General features: G+C 37.7%; 1 protein-coding gene across 11 annotated transcripts in view; it reads right to left on the bottom strand.

Annotated features, from left to right (window-relative positions):
- LOC100645915 (potassium/sodium hyperpolarization-activated cyclic nucleotide-gated channel 2) overlaps positions 1-19,649 on the bottom strand; it is a 212,374-nt gene extending 192,725 nt beyond the window's left edge. For 4 of the 11 annotated variants that reach the window (XM_048408264.1, XM_048408271.1, XM_048408268.1 and 1 more), the window contains exons 1-2: positions 16,668-19,645; positions 13,095-13,685 (exon numbers count right to left, since the gene is read on the bottom strand). In XM_048408264.1, coding sequence (XP_048264221.1) covers positions 13,095-13,132 — 38 coding nt within the window. In that variant the 5' untranslated portion in view covers positions 13,133-13,685; positions 16,668-19,645. Of the gene's footprint in view, positions 1-13,094; positions 13,686-16,667 lie in introns of all 11 variants that reach the window. The other 7 variants (XM_048408267.1, XM_048408270.1, XM_048408272.1 and 4 more) reach the window with 5 other exon arrangements.
- Between the last annotated feature and the right edge of the window lie 1,267 nt (positions 19,650-20,916).

Below are 20,916 nucleotides of genomic sequence, written 5' to 3'. Positions count from 1 at the left end.
TGAACGTATGCCAAACGACGACCAGCTGATATACGATTCTTGCTAATCCACTACGGATTCTTGACGAAACCGCGCGAAAAATGCCATCCGCTTTACCTTGGTATGTTTGCTCGAGCGAGATTTGAGAAAGGAGGATTTGGTAATCGTTGTTCCGATTGGATATACCGGTTTTCGTTGAATGTAATATGAGTTCTTCAGACGTCATGTTGACTGACGTCATAAAATACAAATACGACTTTTTGAAATGTATAAACATCTATGGTGTCTGTTTGTGATAAATAAATTTATGAGAATAAGTCGTTTGTTTTCCGAGATGTTGAATGTTATTAATATACTTGGAAATATAAAACTATTAACTTCATGAAAAATCGATTTGTACACTTGGCTTCTGAGAAGCTCTCACAACGAGCAGAATAAGAATTTTTATCTATTTATAAAAATTTTACCCTTTATACTACACTGGCGCTATTAGAAACATTAATAAATGTGAAAATATTATATAACAGATAAGAAATGAATAAAACATGGTGTAGATAAGTTGACAGACATTTATAACTTCTTATCTTTTAGAACAAAATACTTTGTTTTGAAAGATTATTTTATCGAAGGATTGCAAAAGTCTACTAGATGACACTTAAATGTGTTCATTGTGACAGAAACAATGTTTATAATCTCATATGTTTCTTTGTTGCGTTTATCAATGCCAAGAAAAAGGAAAAAACCTATGAAAGGATATCGTAAAAAGAAAGATGCGTTATGGTACTGACGAGTTAAGAAAAAGATGGTGCTTAAATCATTTGGCAGGAAAGAAGAAAGAATTTCGTAATAGAGGGGCGGCACATGCCAACTCCCTGGTTTTCATAGTTGTTATATTTGTTATATATACGGATTTGCGATCCATACAGGGTGTGTTCTTAATGCGTGGAACTTGCCTCAAGGAGATTTCGAGCTTACAACTTGTCCATGAACTATGACTACTTTCCTACTATATATAGCGACTATTCTCAACTTTCTCGAATACAATAATTGATAGAAAGAAAAGAAGACATAAAAAATGTACAAAGAACGAATATAATAAACAATTTGATGAATCAATTAAAAATAAACTTAACACGTTCATCTTAAACTTGAAGAAAATTATGTAATAACGTAATAAAGTTATGACTATATACATACATAATGTAACATATGTATGTATATATGAAGTATTATGTAATAAATATATAAGGTATTTGTACACATACTAATACTATTTTTCGTGAAATTAACATATGGATAAACGTGAACATTTCTAGAGACGTAAATTGATCCTCGTTCAATCCAGCCAATTTACCTTATCGAAGCAAAGTAGGTACGAAATATTTAATTGCATACAAAATTCAAGACTAATGGCTCTAAATTTTAAATGTATCGCAGGGAGTTGAACGAATCGAGTCGGCTGGCTTAAATCGCGTTAAAGCTTTTCGACGCTGCAAAAATGTCCGAATTTGCAGTTTCACGTAGAATATCGAAGCTCGAAACTTCGCTCGAGACCGACATCAATCATTAAACTTCGAATTTCACTGAAAAATCCCACGCCCCTGCACGAAACTGAAAACACGATCGAAACTAAAGTAAATAAGTACATAACACGATGGAAACAAAACGGAAACTACAATTTCCCATTTTCATCAACGCCGAAATCCGCCTTTTGAATATTAAACGGCGAATATGCGACTTCGAGCTCAATTAAAGCGCATTAAACATGAAACTCCAACAAAGACTAAACATCGAAATGAGATTCTAACCAATGTCAAATAAAACCATTACTTAAGATCTTAAGATCTATTACAATTCCATTTTTATTTTCTTCGTGTAAAATTCTCAAATTCCTGAAAAAAGAGAAACTTTGAAATGAAAATTTAACTATAAATCATGTTGAACATAAAATCTATGGATCTATGAGATTTGTACATAAATTCCAAAATGACGAGAAAAAAACAATTTCCATTTATCCGAAACTATCAATTTACTTGCAACCCTGTGACCGTGGCTTTTGTAAATTCGATACGCGACTGAAAACTCAATTGACGATATGCAATTAACTCGATTAAATGAAATTGTAACCGAAGTCTCAGGAGATCAGTTCTAAAATCGAGAAACATGAGGACGAAAATATTTTGTAATTGAAACTTACCACAACGACCATAGTTACAAGAATGCCACTTTTATATTTCTTACACAAAATTCTAAAAGGAAAAGGAACAATTTTAACGAATTTGAAACTATCAATTTACATACAACCCTGACACTTTTGGGATTTGATGATCAACCGAAAATTCAATCATATAAGCAAAGTTACAACCAGTGTATCGCAAAACTATCCCCAAAATTTAAAAATACATATACGAACGAAAACATCTGATAATGAAAATGCCGTGTAATAAACGCGGTTACAACAATTCCACTTTTATATCCTTTTACACAAAAATCCACGCTGGACAAGAGACAATTTCAACGCATTCGAAGCTATCAATTTCCCTGCAATCCTGTCACCTATTTCCAAATTCGATACACGACCGAAAACACAATTCACGATGTGTTAAACACATCGAATTTGGGATTCCAGCGGCCTAAAAACGTCGGATGGCAAACATTCAAGGTGAAATTTTTCCTGGAACCAAACCTATCCGCCAATTAGCCACAACCCAGTCTGTGACACGAAATATTTTCTGTCTGTGCGCGAAAAATGTCGAAGGGAACGCAAGTAGCTAGTGACGAATTTTCGCGACAAAGGAGAAGGAGAATCAACAGAAAAGAAAAGAAACATTGTGAACATACGGGAACGGGATTCTTGGAGAGAGCAGGAGACGTAGGAATCGTTGGGGAAGGGATAAGAGAGGGATAACGGAGGGACATGGAGAAAGAAAGACAGAGTGAGGGAACGAATGCGTTGTAGCAGGGGGTGTAAAGAAGGAACGAAGAGAGAGGAGAAGGATGCGGAGTGAAGATAGAAGAGAGAGTAGAACGAGGAGTACAATATGGGTCAGTTATTGATTGCTCCCTGGTCGACTCTGTAACGCCTACTATACACCTCCGCTGTTTCTATCTTGTTATCTTAGATTCCGAAACGCAACCACCACTTACCACCCTCTAACGTCGCCGAACCTATCTCTTTATTGGCATGTATGCAAATGTTATTAGACGATAGAGAGCAAGCTAAGGAAATACCGAGAGAAAGTTAAAGAGAGAATGTGAGAAAGAGAGAGAGAGAGGGAGAGAGAGAGAACGAATAGTATGGGTGCTGCAATAACGTTTTCCTCGCCAGTGACGTGTATTTATGGAATTTACCATGGGCCTCCGACCGACGACCGTTTAACGTTCATCTCACACCACCGCTGCCTCTCTGCATACGTGGCTGTATGTTTGTGTGTAATTTATTTTCGAACGATTCCGATCGATCCTAATGAGACACCGAAAGCTGTGAACGGGCGTGGTGGAAATGAATTTCAGAGCGAAATTAGGAAACCGTGACGTGACTTTTTATCTTCTTCTTTTTAAATGCTCCCCTGGTTAAAAGTATCCGGGTGCTTGCTTATTTTTAACACATTATATAATTAAATTGTTAAATTACGGAAAGTAGAATGTGTAATAATTTTGTCATTTATAATTAGATTGTGAATGTTTATGCAAATCCGTATCTCTACCTATTATGAATAGATATAAAGCAGGAAGAGATTTGTTTCATCAACTATATGTATATCGTAATGAGTAACTGAATAATCAAAGTATCGATTTGGTAATTTTGCATTGGAGGTATGCGTTTGTTGAAACTAGCTATTAATGTTGTATATTGCTTTCGTGGTTGCGATTTCGTCATATTATGAACATGATATCTGAATTTTAAAATGCAGTGTTATCTAAAAAATCAAAAAAGTTTGGCAAGATTTGTTTTGTTCCATTATTTGCTTTTCATATTATATTTTGCGAAACGTTATAATTATATTAGCTGCAGCAGAGATTATTACAGTTACGTTCAGATTTAGAATATTTGAAATTATTGGGATATTTACTAGACTACTAATATTGGAATAAATTATTTCAATCTGAACATTTTTGCTACGAACGATCACTAAATAATTTAAAGAATATTGAAATACATGTACATCAAAATTTGTTGTTGAAAGGAGTAACATTTTGAAATGATATGTTAAATAAATTACTTAATCCATAAATGATAAGACAAAATAATATGTGTTATATAACGATCCTTAATGCTCTTTTAAAAAGGTACGAACGAATTTATTACTCCACCTAATATATGCATAGGTCGATCAGAAAGTGTGCATATTCACATTCACATTCACATTCACATTCACATTCACATTCACATTCACAATTACATTCACTGTAATAAGACGTAGGATCGCTTACAAGTTCAACATCGTTTATCATAGATATTCACAAAGATCCTAAATTCTTTATCGTAGGCTCTGGCACACCTATATAACGTTGCACATAATTTTTCGCAAATTCAATACTACGTTTGCATTGAAATAGGAGAAAACGAGGCGTAGCATGATGTGGAGATTAACTCACACAAGATAGAGAAACTTAAGCACGGATGAACCCAGTGTTCGGGATTTCTGTGGCTCTTGGTATTTCCATTTTTCACCCTTTCGCTTGGCTGCGAGCGAAAAACGAAACGAAACGAAACGTGACTGCTCCCTTTGTTTCTTAACCTTCCCATTGCGCGGTTACGAGTTGTGTATTTTGCTTTTTCCTTTAATTTTTTTCTAAACGATAGCCTCGCGTTCCTTTTTAATGAAAACCGGCGAGAAAAATCGAATTTCATGCCGGGGAATTTTAAAGCGTTCGTCTACACGCACGAACTACACTTCGATAATCGCGAAATGTGACCGCATGCATCTCGGAAAAATCGATTTACCTAGGTCGACGTGTTTCGTTCAACAAAAAATATCCCCATTCGAAAGGTTTTTCTTAATGAAACCAACCTTTAGATCGTTTTCTTCGTGCGGAGTGCGAGGAACTCGACGATATAGGAATTGAATTTCAAGACCTTCGTAGAAATTTCAATGCAGTAGCTGAATTTATCGAGCGAACTATTTTTTTCCAGTAAAAACGGCAACTGTAGAATTTCAGGTTGAATGGAGTTCTTGAAATTTATGACACGGTTATCCCCTTTGCCTTGTGATTCTTTTCGGTTAGATCAATATAAGATATCCTACCTAATTTTAACAATTTACGATGCAAACATTGTATCTATAAAGAACAATTATTTACAACGAAAATAATTTTTCTTTTTCACAAAAGAAATGTCTATTTCCTTGAATTTACGAAATGAGATTATTAAATCTCCAAAAGCAATTTTGTTCTTGGCAAAAATTAAAGACTGGCGATTCAAGAAATTTTCCTAAAAAATTTATCGATGCGTTGGACAGATTAAATTATACTTTAGAAACAAACACTTTGAAGATACTTTTTTTTAATGATAAACTAAAGAACACTTTAAGATTTATAACGTTAAAGATATCGATCTGTAATCTAAAATATTCTGAATGTTGATAGTATTAATTGAAATAATATAAAGGAAACAAATATATATATATGTACATATAATGTTGCATTTCTATATATCTAAATAGGACTCGATATCAGTTTTATAAAAAGCATCTGCATGTTCAGTTAGTTCCATTGTGAAGAACATAATATTTTTTCTGTCCATTGTAGAAAACATTAAGAGGAATTTAACAAGCACAAAACATGATAATTTTATTCATACAGTATCAAGTTTACAGCAATGATATGCGTCAACGTTAGCCATTTGCTGTTTCAGCGCTATGTCGAAAGCAAAACATTGATATATAGGGTGTCCTGAAAAAGGATCTGATATTCTGTCAGCTTATAGTACTTAATCCTTGAGAGAGCAAAATGTTTAATGAACATACAATGGCGAAGATATAAGTAGAAATATATCACGCGTGAGATATGTATTATTCATATCTAAATTTATATTACTGTCCTATAAAATAAAATGTTCGCGAAACAATACTGAATATTCAAGAAATATGTCACGTTTTAGGCAAAAATATATTTAAAATGTATAAAATATCTTAATCAGGCAAATTATCGGAATTAATTGCACCTAATATTAGATATGTATCAATGTTAAATATGAACACAAATTTTGAATGAAAATTTCATTGTATTTGTATCTCCAGTTGCGTTTTCCGATCTTTCTTGCTATTCATCAAATTTTCCATTAATCGTTGTTCCAATAATCGAGGTTCCGCTGTGATTTAAGAACAGTAACGTTCGAAGATCAATTAATTATCACCTTCTCTCATCTGAGAAAATTCACATCTACAGAAGTTTTCAGAGCAGAGCAACAATTTTATTTATTAAAAGCGCCCCTTTAAACGATTTCAACTGATAAGTATCAAATATCTCTGACAAGGACTCCGTTCAAAAAGAACCGCGTGGCCGCCGATAATTGGGGAATCGGACTCAGGACACTCACAGAAATCTCAAGACGAGACTGACAATTCAATTTAGCCATACAAGGTGACTCCAAAATAGCTATCTATTCTTAAAACCGTTCCGCCCTGAATCGATCATTCGATTTCCCTCTCCGTGCTATTTGTATTTTCATCTTCTATTCCTTCTCTTCTCTAAGAAACATCGAATGAAATGTAATAGTGGAAGAAATATAGAAGACAATCATAGGCCTCGATATAAAAATCTCTACATGACAATCAGTTCCTTCAAAACTTTGTAACGATGTTATTTTATTTTGATATAAATTCTGTTAAAGTATACAGGATGTCTCTGTAATTACGGTTCAACTAGGAAACAAATTATTCTTCATTAAGAAATACGTCGACAATGCGGAACGAAGTTTTCGCATATGAAACTTCGTTTATGGCAAAAATGATTTTAAAAATTCATTAGATACATTTGCACCAACTATATTCTGTTTAGTGCATATGTAAAAAGTTTTGAAGGTAAATGGTGCGAGAAAGGAAAATAATTTTACAAAGTGGAATTTTATTTGTTAAAGCAATGAAGAGATGTAAAATATTATAACGAACTCTTATGAAATAAAAAACAGAGTCAATGAATGTAATATATGAAACTTTTCATAGGAATTGAAATAGTTTAGAAAAATATTTGATAAAAACAGATAAAGAATCAAATATCTCTAGAAATCGTGCTTGCTCGAAATAGTTGATTGGTCACATCGTTTTGTAGCTTCATTTCGAAGCAAAGAATGGTCACCCTTTCTAATAACACCATCGAATTTTTGTCTTACTATAAATATAAATGCCGATCAATTCTGACATACAGAATTTATCTCTGTATCTGTAAATACAGATACCGATTATGCATAACGTTTCGTTTCTTTTCTTTCTCTTCTTTCATCCAATGTATTTTTAACAGAACTTATAACAAGATCAGGTACATCCCGCAAAATGGAACATTTAACGAAGAGAAACACGATTTGTCAACGCCAAGCACAGGGACACGAATTTTACAACTCTCGGTTCGTCCACCCATTCCAGGAGCGACATAAATTAATCACCGATGTATATATATTGACATTATGTAAATTACGCACGGATTATGCAAATTCGACGAGCACACACCCGCCGCGTAATCATTTCGCGAGTTATTGCGCGGGACGACCGGTACGGAAACGAGAAAAAGATTTCAAGTGGAAACGCACTCAAACGACGCGAATAAACAGACACTTAAAACCTCGTTACTTTGTTACTATTCGTTTTTTCTTTCTTTAGATTTTGTATTTCTCCCCACATTTTTATATAATATTAAGTAGGAGAAAAAGAGAATAAAACATCGGAATCACGCGATGTTGGAGCGAACGACGATGAACATGGAATTTAATAGCGCAAGAAACGCGTTTTTTCGCAGTCGGCTTTTAATTTGAATGATCAATACAATCAATACAATCCTAATCCTTGCCTTTCATTTAGCTTTCGCTTAACGATCGCGTTGTCGTTAATCCGTCGAGCTCTTAACGTGGCAGAAAATTATTCCAAGTAATTATAAGACGAAGCAAACAACGCGTAACATTGCACCAAGCTTCACAAACGATCGATCCTCTTGGAAATATATACACAATTATTTTAAACGATGCATCACTCAATTTATTAAGTATTTCGTTTCATTTAATCTTTACTCTCTATGTTTCGCTCAAATGATTGCTCCAACTTACAGAAAAATCGTTAAACCTTAGCATCCACATCAAAACCACGTGAAAATGATCTGCATCTGATCGAGCAGGAGCACGTGCAGTCTGGCTTGGCAATTTTTCGCAAGGAAAATGTGGTTCAGAAGTTTACCGACGTTAATGGAGCAGCTCAACGTGGATTTAACGCGCCATTTAACGCAAGAATATTTGCATAGGCCCGATAAAGCGTATCAGCCGTAGAACAAAGCGTTCGCGATGACACGGCCAAGTGTGAATCCAGCCTGCGGCAACAATTTCGTTCTTCAGCGACGTTTTCAACTGGATAGAGGATCTAGCGGCGATTGGAAGGATACGGAGGAAAAAGGGAACAAGCGGACTAGTAGCGAAATTTCGTCGCCTTTTTCAACCAGATATTACGTAACCGTGTCGCTTTCACAAAAATGACAAAAAAAAGAAAAAGGAAAACGCGTTTCGATCGGGCCAGGATTTCTCCCGAAGCCTGAAGCTGTTGGCTACTAGCAGAGAACGAATCTAAGCGGCCTGCTCCATTTTCAACGATCAATCCGTATGGCACGTTGAACAGAAACGTTTCGACGTTTTATCGCGAGAATTAATCGACGTCGTTAAAAGCGGCCGTTCACGCTGCAATGTTCGACTCCACGCCACCGGGCAACCTGTTAGTCATTATCCCATGCCCGTTGCGCCGAGTCACGTCCTATAAGCTCGCGGTAATTGACTTTAGATAATGGTTAATGGCGACTCACAAGCTAGGTTTGATCGGTATCAAACATTCTTCCAGTTTTTCTTAGATTTATATGGTAGTTTGTGGTATAGCTATCAGATATGATACTTGATGTGACAATAGAAGATAATGATTGTTAGGAGTACACTATTCGAAATAAGTAAGATAGACAGTCATGGAATGTTTTGAGAAAGAAGGGAAAAGTAAAGAACCTTTTAGTTTATTTTTTTTTAAGTGATATAGTATAAAAGAGAAAATATGTAAAATTCTATATTGCTAAGTACAACTGTTAAATTTTTAAGTCATCGGACGTTCGATTTTCTAAATTTTAATCGATTCATTTATTCTATTCTTCTTCCCATATAATACTATTTCCTCTCTCACTTCTGATTGGAACAAATTATTACAGGAAGTATCACTACACCTTCTGATGTTGTATCTTCCAGTTATTAAGTTACCTATTAAGAAGTTTAAATAATTTTTTACGTTGAAAAAGATTCAGCGATAGCGAGGCACTAAAGACTGTACCGGTTACATTCTTCAATTCAAACCCTACCGAATGTTTCACACTAGATATCAAAGATTTGATGGCAACGAATTTGAGGAAGTTAGTAAAAATGGCTAAACTTATTTCTCTGTATATAATTTTCGTAATAAAATTTATACACAGCAACCTTCGAAATGACCTGCGACAAAGTGCAATCAATTTGAAAAAAGAAATCCACTTCTTCCCCAAAACGTGAAATGAAAAACAGATATCGTGGAACAATGTCTGTATATATTCCAGGCCGAAACTATCAGCCGGTCACAGTCGATTTGGAGGAAACTGACTGTCACCTAGATTCTAGAGAAACAGGGTGCGCATCAATTAATTCCCGCATTGTAGCCAGGTTGGACAATACTTCTTTCAGGAGAGCGGCGATACGCCGCGCAGATAGTTTCCCCTAATTGTTTTGAGCAGTGCATCAGTTTGTTTTGTCTTGTTCAAAGGCTAACACGCGACTAACTTTGTTGACGCACGAGGGGCGGCGCATTTGCCTTGCCGCGCTGATAAACGCGCGCCGCATTTGCGAGCCTATTTTCGCGCCGTGAGCTTTTTTTAGACGGCCTCTGAGCAGTGCGTATATCACTCCCTAGAGATCTATGGCGATGTACAGGCCACCGGAAACTGGGGAAATACGAGAGAAACCGCACCGTGAACGGGATCTCAAACGAAACGGTGAACGACCGCGGAGAGGAATATTTAATTTTTAATTCTTCGAGTTATTCTGGTTTCGCTTGAAGGTTTACCGTGCATAATTTATAGATTTCTGGATTTATCGGAGACTATTTTAATGCAGTAAATGATGAAGTATTTGATACCAGTTAATAATAATATCGTAGATTCCAGAAGAAAGCAAGTACTACCTGACAAAACTAAAAATACTAGTAGAAAGAATGGAAGAAGTCGTAGTTGCGATAATTGTTCAGTTGAAATTCAGTTGTAATAGAATACTATTTTGTGTTATAGTAAAACGATATAAGAAATTATAGCACAACTGGAAAATTCTTTCTTAAACAAGATCATTTTTTATGGCTAAAGTTGGAAATTTTCGCATGGACTATTTTAATTATAACTATAATTAATAATTTTGATAATGCTATTCTAATCATTTATATGTACATAAGGATTGTCGTTAAGGACAAATTTTTTCACGGCAAGAAGGGTAGGTGCACAGCTTAAGGAGAATTAAATCGTTCAGCACAGACAGTAACAGTTTCTCCCTCCATTTACTTAAGGCCTCAAAATCTAAGAGTAAATAATCTCCAACATGATAAACTCCTCGATAAAATACCACTGACACAAAACCAAATCTCCCCAGTAAAAAAAAAAAAAATGTATTCGGTATCTCAAACTTACTTTTACGCAAGAGATATAAAAATTATGTAGTTGTATGATTTCATTTTCCTTCTACATAATACATTATTAACGCGCGAGCAAAAATGTATAAAAAAGAATGCACTAAGAAAAAGAAAAAGTTTCTTAACTTGCAGTCTCACAACAACGGGGATAAAACTCGCGTGAAAAACTCGTAGGAGGCGATTATTAGGGCCTGTGAGTCATCCGTTTCCGAGCGAAACGAATCTCATTCATGCGAGCGAAAATCGGTGGGGAAGAGATCCTCGGAATCGGGCGCCGTCGGATCGATCGTTCCCGATTTAAGCGGAAGTTCGCCTCTTTTTTCCTTCTTTTTTCTCTGACTAAAGAAACGCGCTCAATTTTTCGAGGCGTGCCGATTACGGGCCGTGACGATTTTGCTCGATGCTCCCGCTCGAAAAAAAACCCAGCATTATGTCTCTCCGACATAATATTTTTACTGCCAGTGACTAGAATAAACGTAGATCGATAGTTATATTTATAAACGCGTCATTCTGAAGTAAAATTCGTGGAAGATAGATGAAGCAGACAGGCAAGAGCACGCCTCGGGAAACAGGCTTGGTTCTGCCAGAATTAAACTACGAATGCAAGTTCCGCCTTCCAGTTATCGGTTTTTAGCTTCGAGTAATCGTCAGTTTCGCGAGCGTCAAAGGATTGAAGCGTTGCTGCTATACACTCTAGGCGCTCCACGGATGGGATCGAGAAACGTATTATAACCAGTAAATAGCAATGCATACGACTAGAAAGATGCGTAATAACGTCGACTCTGGATAGAATGAAATTTACGTGAATGGAGAAGCTTCAGTCTCGTTTCTAATTACGCCGCGTACAATGCGACGGAGATGCTGGGGTGTTAAGAATGTTGGCTCTACAAAGAGTGTTTGATATTCGTTAAGCTCAGAGTTCTTGGAGAAGGATCCTTTTTAGTTCTGCTTGGGCAATTTCTAGTTTCACGTGGATTCGTTTTTATCTCTGGTTAAACAGATGATGAAAGTTTGAAACTCCTTAAATTATATAAATAATAAAGTAATTCAAGAATTTTATATAGAATTATCACTAAATTCATGTACATATTCTTTTTAATGTTGAATCAATCTGGAATTTGTTTCTAGGTATTTTAAAAATTAAAAATTAGTAGTAATAGCGAAGAATCGTGTAAAAGAGGAAATATGGTTGATCTATACTACTTAGCATAGGCTTAGTATTGACAGTGAGGGAAATAAACCAGTCGTGTAAATTTCGTAAGATCCTCTTTTCAGCGAGATGCAGAATATTTTACGCAATAAAATTTAAACAAATTATTTTAAATCATTAATTACTTATAAAGAACTTGTAATTTTAATTAGCCGAGAAAAAATTTGGAACTAGAATAATAAATACGATTTTAATATTGGAGAAACGATAAAAGAATTTTTCGCGAGAAAACAATTTACAAGGAAACCTTAAATGCGAAAACATTTGACTTGCGGAAGCCTGCGGAATCTTAGTTGCGGGAAAGTTCGGGTACAGGAAATTAGACCAAGTTGAACCATTCAAATCTCTCCTCTGCCATTTTTCCCTATGTTCAATTCATAAAGAAAAAAAGACCATCCAACCGGATTATTGGACTATTATTCGAATCCGGATCTTTACCAGACAATTGCTTTACCGAATCGATCAATCCAAGCTGTCAACAGATTTCTGTTCCCAAATCCAAACGGTAGAAAATTCCTATATCTATTTTTATATCGAATAAGAATCTAACGACAGCGCGACCAATTTCACAAAACGATTTTATTGTTGCTTTTTCCAGGTATTTCTACGAAATTTGGCAGAATGGTTCGGTAGGATATTCAAATATCCAAATATCATACAAATGTGTATAAGTGTATACAAGTGTTTCTTGGATTTAACTCTGTTATTATTCTCGAATTTTTATATCTCAATCTCATTCTTGTTCCAGTAAATGAAAAGAGTTATAATGTTTAAAAAAAAATTATAGCACAAAATTGAAACAAAAGTTTATACATATCGATATTGATTGTTTCGTTAAACTTAAGAATCGCAACACATACACATTTGAGTATTCAAATAGCATATAGAATCTATTCTACAGAATTCCTCTGAGCTTAGCCTGTTTACTTTCTCTATCTCTAGCAATCTCGATCCCATTCGCGTGTCAGTCGCGTGTCATCCAACTTAATCAGCAAAACTAAGGTGAACAATGGAATTAAGTGACTTACGGGTGAGAGACGCGTCGGTGCAGGCTTCTCACGGACATGGCTCTGTTCTTGCGATTGGAGCTCGAGGTCGATCCGTTGGTGCTTCCGTTCGGCGTGGTATGGCGTGGCGCAGCTGCTGGGGGAGCGGATTGCTCCCCCGTGGCCGCCACGGCCACCGCCGCCGACGTGAGGCCCCCCGAGGTCGCCAGGCCGGTACGCCGAAACGGGCCCGAGCTAGCCGCTAGTCGGCGTGCTAATCTGCGGGCGAGCCGACGGGCCAGGCGCGCCCCTGCAGCACCGGCACCCACGCTGACGGTCTTTCTGTCCCACCCCCCGTGGCCAGGGGGTGGTACACGATGCCTGGTGACTGCTCCGGCGACGCTGTTCTAAAGCTTTCTCTCCTCTCTTCGCGCCTAGCTTCACCTGCACTACGCGGCCCCTTAACGGCCTGATCACTGCCTCTCACCTAGGCCTCTCGTAGGATCAACGTCACTTTGCTTTGCATCAACGCCGTTCAGTATGCTAATAGGAAGCTTCTGGTTGCTTGTGTGGTGCTTTTGATCTTGAGCCCTCTGCTTCTTGTAATGTTGCGATGTTACGCGGTTGAACTGACTGAAAAAGAGACAGAAGGTTTAGTTGGATTGGTTTTGACGATTTTGTAAGGAGTTTTTATTCAAATGTACATATGTGTTTATAATTCGAAATATGTATGTGTATATAAATTGAAAAATCTCAGAACAATTATTACATTAACTTAAAAGTTGGAAAAAATTCAGTAGCTAATAAAGATATTAAGCTGCTCATCATATGTTACAAGTAGACTTCCGAGTAGCGCGAAGAAACGGCGGGGATATTTTATGGAAATATGGTTAGAGTGTGTTAACAGGTATGCGGACGAACCCCACGCGAAGCCGAAGAACTGGCAGGAATATTGTTTGCGAAAGCAAACCTGATGCTTAATCAGGGAACTTCTAAAATGGAGTCACTTGCGGATGAAAATGGCCTTAGGAAAAAGCGCAACGAACCAGGAGCGAAGTCGGGGAGTCACTGGGGAAGACAGTGCAAGCGAACTCGATGCGAAATCGAGGAGGTTCTAGAAGGTTGGAAAATAGCATAGAACTTGAACGCGAATCTGGAAGCTATTAAGCGAAGAAGGTGTAGATGAACCTAATACGAAATCAGGGAATTGCAGGAGAGATTTAGTTTTCGTGTACGAATCTGATGCGAAATTTGGAACCCATTGGAGTGGAAAGATCTTTTCTGGATTGAGACGCACGCGCGTGCGAATGAACGTAATAGGAAATGAGGGAGTCGTAGGAAATGTTAATAAGCCGTCGTAACTTTGATTAACGAAAATCAACACGAAAGTTCATTAGTGAAAATGGAGAAACTGATTTTGAAGTTTCTCTAAATACACGTGCACTTGACCATATCTCAAAGAATAGTACCATAATTCTATACAAATATAAGTAATTTACATTTTGGATGAAGTATTTATTTTTTTAATTATCAATTTTTAAAAATGTATATGTACATAAATTAATCACAAAATAAAACAAAAATTAAAAATGTTCTAAATGACAATAATTTTATTATAATATTTTTAATTTAATTTTTATAAATAGATGATTTTAATTTGATAAAATTTTCATTATAATATTATAATTTTTCATTAAGAAAAACAGCCTCATTTATTCATAGCATATACTATTTTATTAATCGCGCAAACAAAAATCAAGCAGAACGATGCCGCGTCGAACTGCTGTTCCATTTCGCCCAACCTGTTCTTGGCCAAGTGCACGCGTACTCGTCGAATTTTTAAAATCGATTTCTCTCATAATCTGCTACGAAAAAACTCTATTCCACATTCTCCACTCATATTTACACAAGAAATAATTTGCTTGTTGATAGTTGAGTAAATTTTACATACTTTCACTAAATCTTGTGCGGTAACAACCATTACATGCAAAATAAATTCACAATAATCAAAATGTTGTTTTTGAAATTTCTGTAGTTGAAGCTGAACAGATTTTGCACCTCTTCTCAATAAGAGGTCTGTCTATTGCACAATAAATTACTTAATTTACTAATACAACACAATAAATTACTTAATTTAATAATATTAATCAATTAATAAGTAACAAAATGCAGGTAAGAGATTTCTTTTCTTTCACTTGTATTTTATAAAATTTATTTGCAAAATTTTCTTTATTTTAATGTCAAGTTTGTATCGGTTGTCTAAGAAAAGCAATTGAATCCCAGCATTATTTCTTTGATTTTAGAATTAAATACATTCTGATAGCGTGTTAAGCATTTCAAAGATACTGAACGTTATAATGTATTTACAATATTCCGCTAATCATAGATACTATTAGTCTTTCACAAAAGTTCGTTGATTTGGACCTAATTATTTCCATTTTAAATTATTTATTAAAATAAATAAATCATGAAAATAAACTTATCGTGTGTAGTTTGCTATCGATATTGGTAATTTGTAACTTGTTACATAAAATTTTCATTAAAAATATTAATTCAATGGGGCAAAAGAGCTCTGGGATTCACGATAGAATAAGAATGAATTTGAATGAGTTAACCATGTTACATGCATGCATACGATTAAACCGAGTAGTTCAAGTCAGTTCTTTTTCTTTTTCTAAAGAAGCACGACTATTTTGCTCAATCTCGTGCAGCACGAATTTCGCGTGATTTCCACACAACACTTAACGTATACACGTGATTTTTATCGTTGATCACAACGTATTACTGTACGAGCACCGTGTTGATTCGCGTTTCGTGGCCCACTGACCATTTTCGAGTTGCGTGGCTCATTTGCAATGATAACACGGAAACAAAGTCAAGGCCGTTCGAACACAAAGCATTCGCATAACAAAAAGAAAAAAGATAATACTTCAAGGAACGATTCGCCTTCGTCTAACATTATATACCAAATGCTTATCCTATTTTCGTTGATTCTAGCCAGGAACGAAGGGAATAATAAACGCGATTCACGAATCCAAAACGCGAGAAGGCTTTTCTGTATCACTCGTCGGAAAACAAAACAGAAAAATAAAACAGAACTTTAAACGCAGAGGCGGTAGCCAATTAATTTTCACGCCGTCTTCCTGCTCTTCGCTCAACGATTCTTTTCGGATCTCTACCTAATTTTAATTATCTTCCAACACACGAAAAAGCTGTGCGATGCTTTGGTTTCCTTCTGTTTAACGTACGATCCGCGTCTATTTGCGTGGTTCCAAATAGTAAGGCCAACTGAAAACTGTGTCAAATGAAATCGTTACCGAAAAGAAAAAAAGAAGGGCTCGACAGTCTTGCAATTGACATATAAATTGTCTTTGAACTCACACGTAATTAATCATTGGAACATTAACCCACTATTAGAATCAGTGAATCGTGGAAGACCCACAAGAGCTGGAATTTTAGAGTAGCTTATCTTAATTTGGATCTTATATTCTACGTGATAAAGACCAGCAATGTATTTATCGTACATACAAGATATAGAATAAAAATAAAAATTGATGATAGTTATGATAATAATAAGGATAATGGTAAGGAGCGGATGAAAAATATACTACGCACCTGCGAAAGAATCACGAGGTGGCTGAGAACGCGACTCGAAACCGGCGATTCATTCCACTTTGTTTCTGGATAGGTCGGTACACGCGATTCGACGTCAGTGATCGAACATCAGGCTTTCCTCGGTGTGGTTATCGGTGTATCACAGTTTGTAGATCCGACGCATGCCCCGCGATCGACCATCGTTTCCATTAATTACACTCGCATTTCAGCCTGGCACACTGTGTCGCGCCCCCTTTCATTCACACCCATCTCCTTGAGCGCACGTGTTCACCTAATTCTCGTTTAATATATCTTAGTATCACAATGGACGATTTTTTATATTTTTCTATCTTGCTTGTGTTTAATAATTTATATACTTCCTCCGCTTCTTATTTCCCCGTCTCTCTTTTTTCTTCGTCTTTTTCTCTTTAATATTTGTTTATAACCTTAAGTTTAGAAATCACAGTCGCGAATTGATACGGATCACCGTAGCATGTGCAGCTGCTGTTGCCGTTGTTCTCTCAGAAACGAAATCACACCGTCTCGTATACCGAGCATGCCCTTCTATCTTTCTCTTATTCTTTCTTTATCATTCTCAACACGCTGCACACGATTGGTACGACTAGTCACCGATTATTCTCCTTGAGATACGATGGTTAGTCGTTGAACGATTCTCGTTCTCGAAGGGCTCCACGTACACGCCGTTCTCTTCAGTTCTTTTATTTTGCTTTCTCTTTTTTTCTTCCTTTTCCTTTTCTATATTTATTAATATTCGTTCTAGGACGGAATGCGCGTGATTCGTTCGCCAGCCGTATGTGTGCGGGCCGTCTCTCACCTGTTCGACACGAAAACTCGACACGAGAGAAAGCACAGGATTATTCCGCGTCTATCTGCCTCTGAAAGGAGTTTCACTATCGACCATCAATGCGCACGTGCAGCCGACGGGCAATGTGCCGAATCCTCTCGCTCGTCGTCACTCTGACGAGGAGGCCACATAAAAACGACGTCGACGGGGAGCCTCTCAGAATCGAGATACAGCTACGAGTTGCGAAAAACGAGTTATCGCAGTCGCGTACTTCCTCGCCTTGTTTCGTTCTTGCTGCATCCGTCGTTTCTTTGCTACAAAGCGATTCTTCATATTCGGCTTGGCCACGTACGAGCATCGAGGTGCCATCCTCTCGTTTTCTCCACCGATCTGCTATATTCGCTTTCCTTTTCTTCTTCGATCCACCTCACGTTCTCTATTTCTTTCTTCGTCACCCCCCTATTACTCTCAATTTTCTTTATTTCTTCCTCCTTCTCGTTATTACTGATCACCGTGCGTTTCGTCTCTTTCCGTCGACGATGTATCCAAGCATCGTTTAGAAGAAGCAGATGTCGTGGCGACCGTTGTTCTCTCCTGTCGATCCTGTCAAAAATGACACATCTCAGCTAAGTATCATCATCACTGAACGTCGGTGCGCATCTCCGGCGGCAGTTCGACGGCATGGCAACCTACACACGTAACAAGACTCGGTGGCGCGATAGTCTCGATGCCGTGCGACCGTCAATCGATCGAAAATCATCTGCCCGCTTCGAGTCGTACTCCTCCGTTCCTCGCTGGCACGCTTCGACTCGATCCAGTCGTGTTCCTCGCAATCCCATCGACTCTTCTGCCCCAAGTAGGAAGCGGGAAGGGAATCGACGTTCGACTGACGACAACGACCACCGCGACAAGCTGTCACTTCGTTCTTGATGCTCGCCTCGTTTATTCGATCGCCACACCGTTTCTAACGATATATCCGTTCCGAGTTCTAGCAACGGCCCCTAACGACATCTGATTTTCTTCGATTGCGATCCCGCCGCTTTTCCGGCAATCAACCCCCCTCCTCCTCTCCTTTTATCCAAGCCTATCAGTACCTGTTCTCACTTGCCTTCTCTATTTTTTCTCCTTTGGCCTTTCTTTCTTCGTTGTCCACGTTATTCGGATAGATGTAGCCAGTGTACACTAGTGGCCGCGCACACGCTTCCTCTGTCTCTCTCGCTCAATCGCGACCAGCCATTATTACCGAGTAATCCCGCGACTGCTTAATTACTCTCGATACCGCACTCACCGCCAATATATCTCGATACTTCCCCCTCGAAGCACGAGACACCGATGACACGGTCTGCTCGCGTGACCCGTTTACGTTCCTTGCCCGTGATGATATCACCAGCTTCTTTTCTCTCTTTCTGTTTCTCTCCCTTCCCCTTTTAGACTGCTTGTCTATCTAAATTGTCCTGTCTACAGTTCACTCTACGTTGTCCGCATTCCACTCTTCCGAGGACCGGTTGTTCGTTTCGACGTGTGGCGCACCGTTGATCCTTTTCTGCGACTGTCAAACGAAAAGAGACTCGTTACGAAGAATCGAACAGCACGATGTCCACGGTGTCGAATGTGTCGAGCTGCTTCAATTGTTTCTTTATTTCTTTTCTTTTTTTTTTTCTTACTGTTAGAGACACACGCGCGCTCGAATTTCTCCTTGTCTTTCCTTCTCCCCCCACCCCGTTGCCCTTTAGTCACGGTTATCTCTTAACCTCGACACCTATGATTCCTCTTACGTTTGCTCCTGTCTCCCTTTCTCTCCCTCACACGCTCGCACTCACCTCGTCCAAACGTACACTCTCTTTCGTTTTCTCTCTCTCGCTCTTCTTTCTCTCGCGACTTTCATTCATTTCGACATACTCGAAGGGCGCGACGTTTCCTTTAAGACGATCCTATACACGCGCCCCGCTCCTGTCCTTATCGATTATGACGCATACTGCATGGAGAAAGGCTGCCCACCCGTCGACGACCAAAAAGGATTCCCCGCGTGAACAGTTCGCAGATCCCTCTGCTCGCCTAGCCCACGACAAGAGAATCCGCGAGAATCCGTGCACGGGTGTCGCAAGTGTGTGTATGGGTGCCTGCGGCAGCCGTGTTACGTATACAAGCGTAACCCCGACCTCGATGTTAGGCGGCTGATAGCCGGCCTCACACTGATACGGCTCCGTCGTTACGACCACGGGCCATACCCGCCCCTTCGACACCCCCTCCATATCATCCGAAAAAAAACTACACCCCTCTTTAGAGGGACGACCGCCGCGCCTCCATGTGGCATTTCTGCCAAGCGATTCGTCGGCCCTTCGATTCCTACACTATGCGCTTGCGTTAACCGCCGAACCTACGTTTTTCGGACAGAATTGCATGCTGTTCCGTACCACCTGACATTTTTTCATGGCCAGAATGCTGCGAACATTCCAATCGAATATTTCAAATGCGACCCTTTCACGATACAATTCGTTAAGGCGTCATTGGAACGTACGCTTCGATTTTATTATGTGGAATATATATCACGTTTAAGGAGACTTAGAATAAAATGTAAAAGCTCCATTCATGCAAATTATACATTTTGTTTGTAATCCTGAGAAATAGACGTAAATGTATGTTTCTAGCCGAAGTACATATGTCTTGTTGTTTTGATACAGTTTGAAAAACATTAAACAACGTGTGCGCCATTTCTCCGTATATATGTAGAAACATATGCATATAAGTCGAAATAATAAAAACGAAATATAAACTTGAATTACTTCTTATTCTCATAGTTTACTTCTATATTTTTCGATAACGTGAAATATGTACTTTACGGAGCAGCTTCTATCTTAATTAATACTTAATTGTTCATAAAAGAAATAAAGTTCCTTTGTGTGTGTGACTGAGTTTATCATTTACATAAATAGTAACACGTAAAAGTGTATCTTCCGATTCTTTTCATGAAAATTCACTAGTAATGTTCCATTTGAGGCTATATGTTGAACATTTAATTGCGTGTGTAAAGGAATATTGCAGGACTGTACTTTATGTGGCGTTTCCTGCGGCACGAACTAACACTGAGGTTATACGATACCGAAATCACATATACATTGACTACGTTTAATCGATGCCGCTGATAAAACCAGCATGAATATATATATATATATACAGGACGAATTTCGTACTGTTGAATTTGTACTTTATACCGAATGATAATTTACTGAGAATAGATGTAGTCTTTGCAATGTAAAATTTGTTAAGATTAGAGTACATCATTTACAACATGTGTTGAATATTTTCGATATAAACTTAAACTTTGTACAAGTTCATAGATGTCTCAAGGAATAATACTTTTAGTATTTTTATATACATTTTCATCAATCAAAAAGTAAACGAAAAATTTAAATCGCGAAGTAAGAAGATAACGTTATAGTGAATTATTTTTTCACATTAATTGAT

The sequence above is a fragment of the Bombus terrestris genome, chromosome 8, assembly GCF_910591885.1.
Source record: "Bombus terrestris chromosome 8, iyBomTerr1.2, whole genome shotgun sequence".
In the NCBI taxonomy this organism is placed as follows: Eukaryota; Metazoa; Arthropoda; class Insecta; order Hymenoptera; family Apidae; genus Bombus; species Bombus terrestris.
Note: the sequence above shows the minus strand (reverse complement) of the source record. Positions and strands in the feature narration are given on the sequence as shown.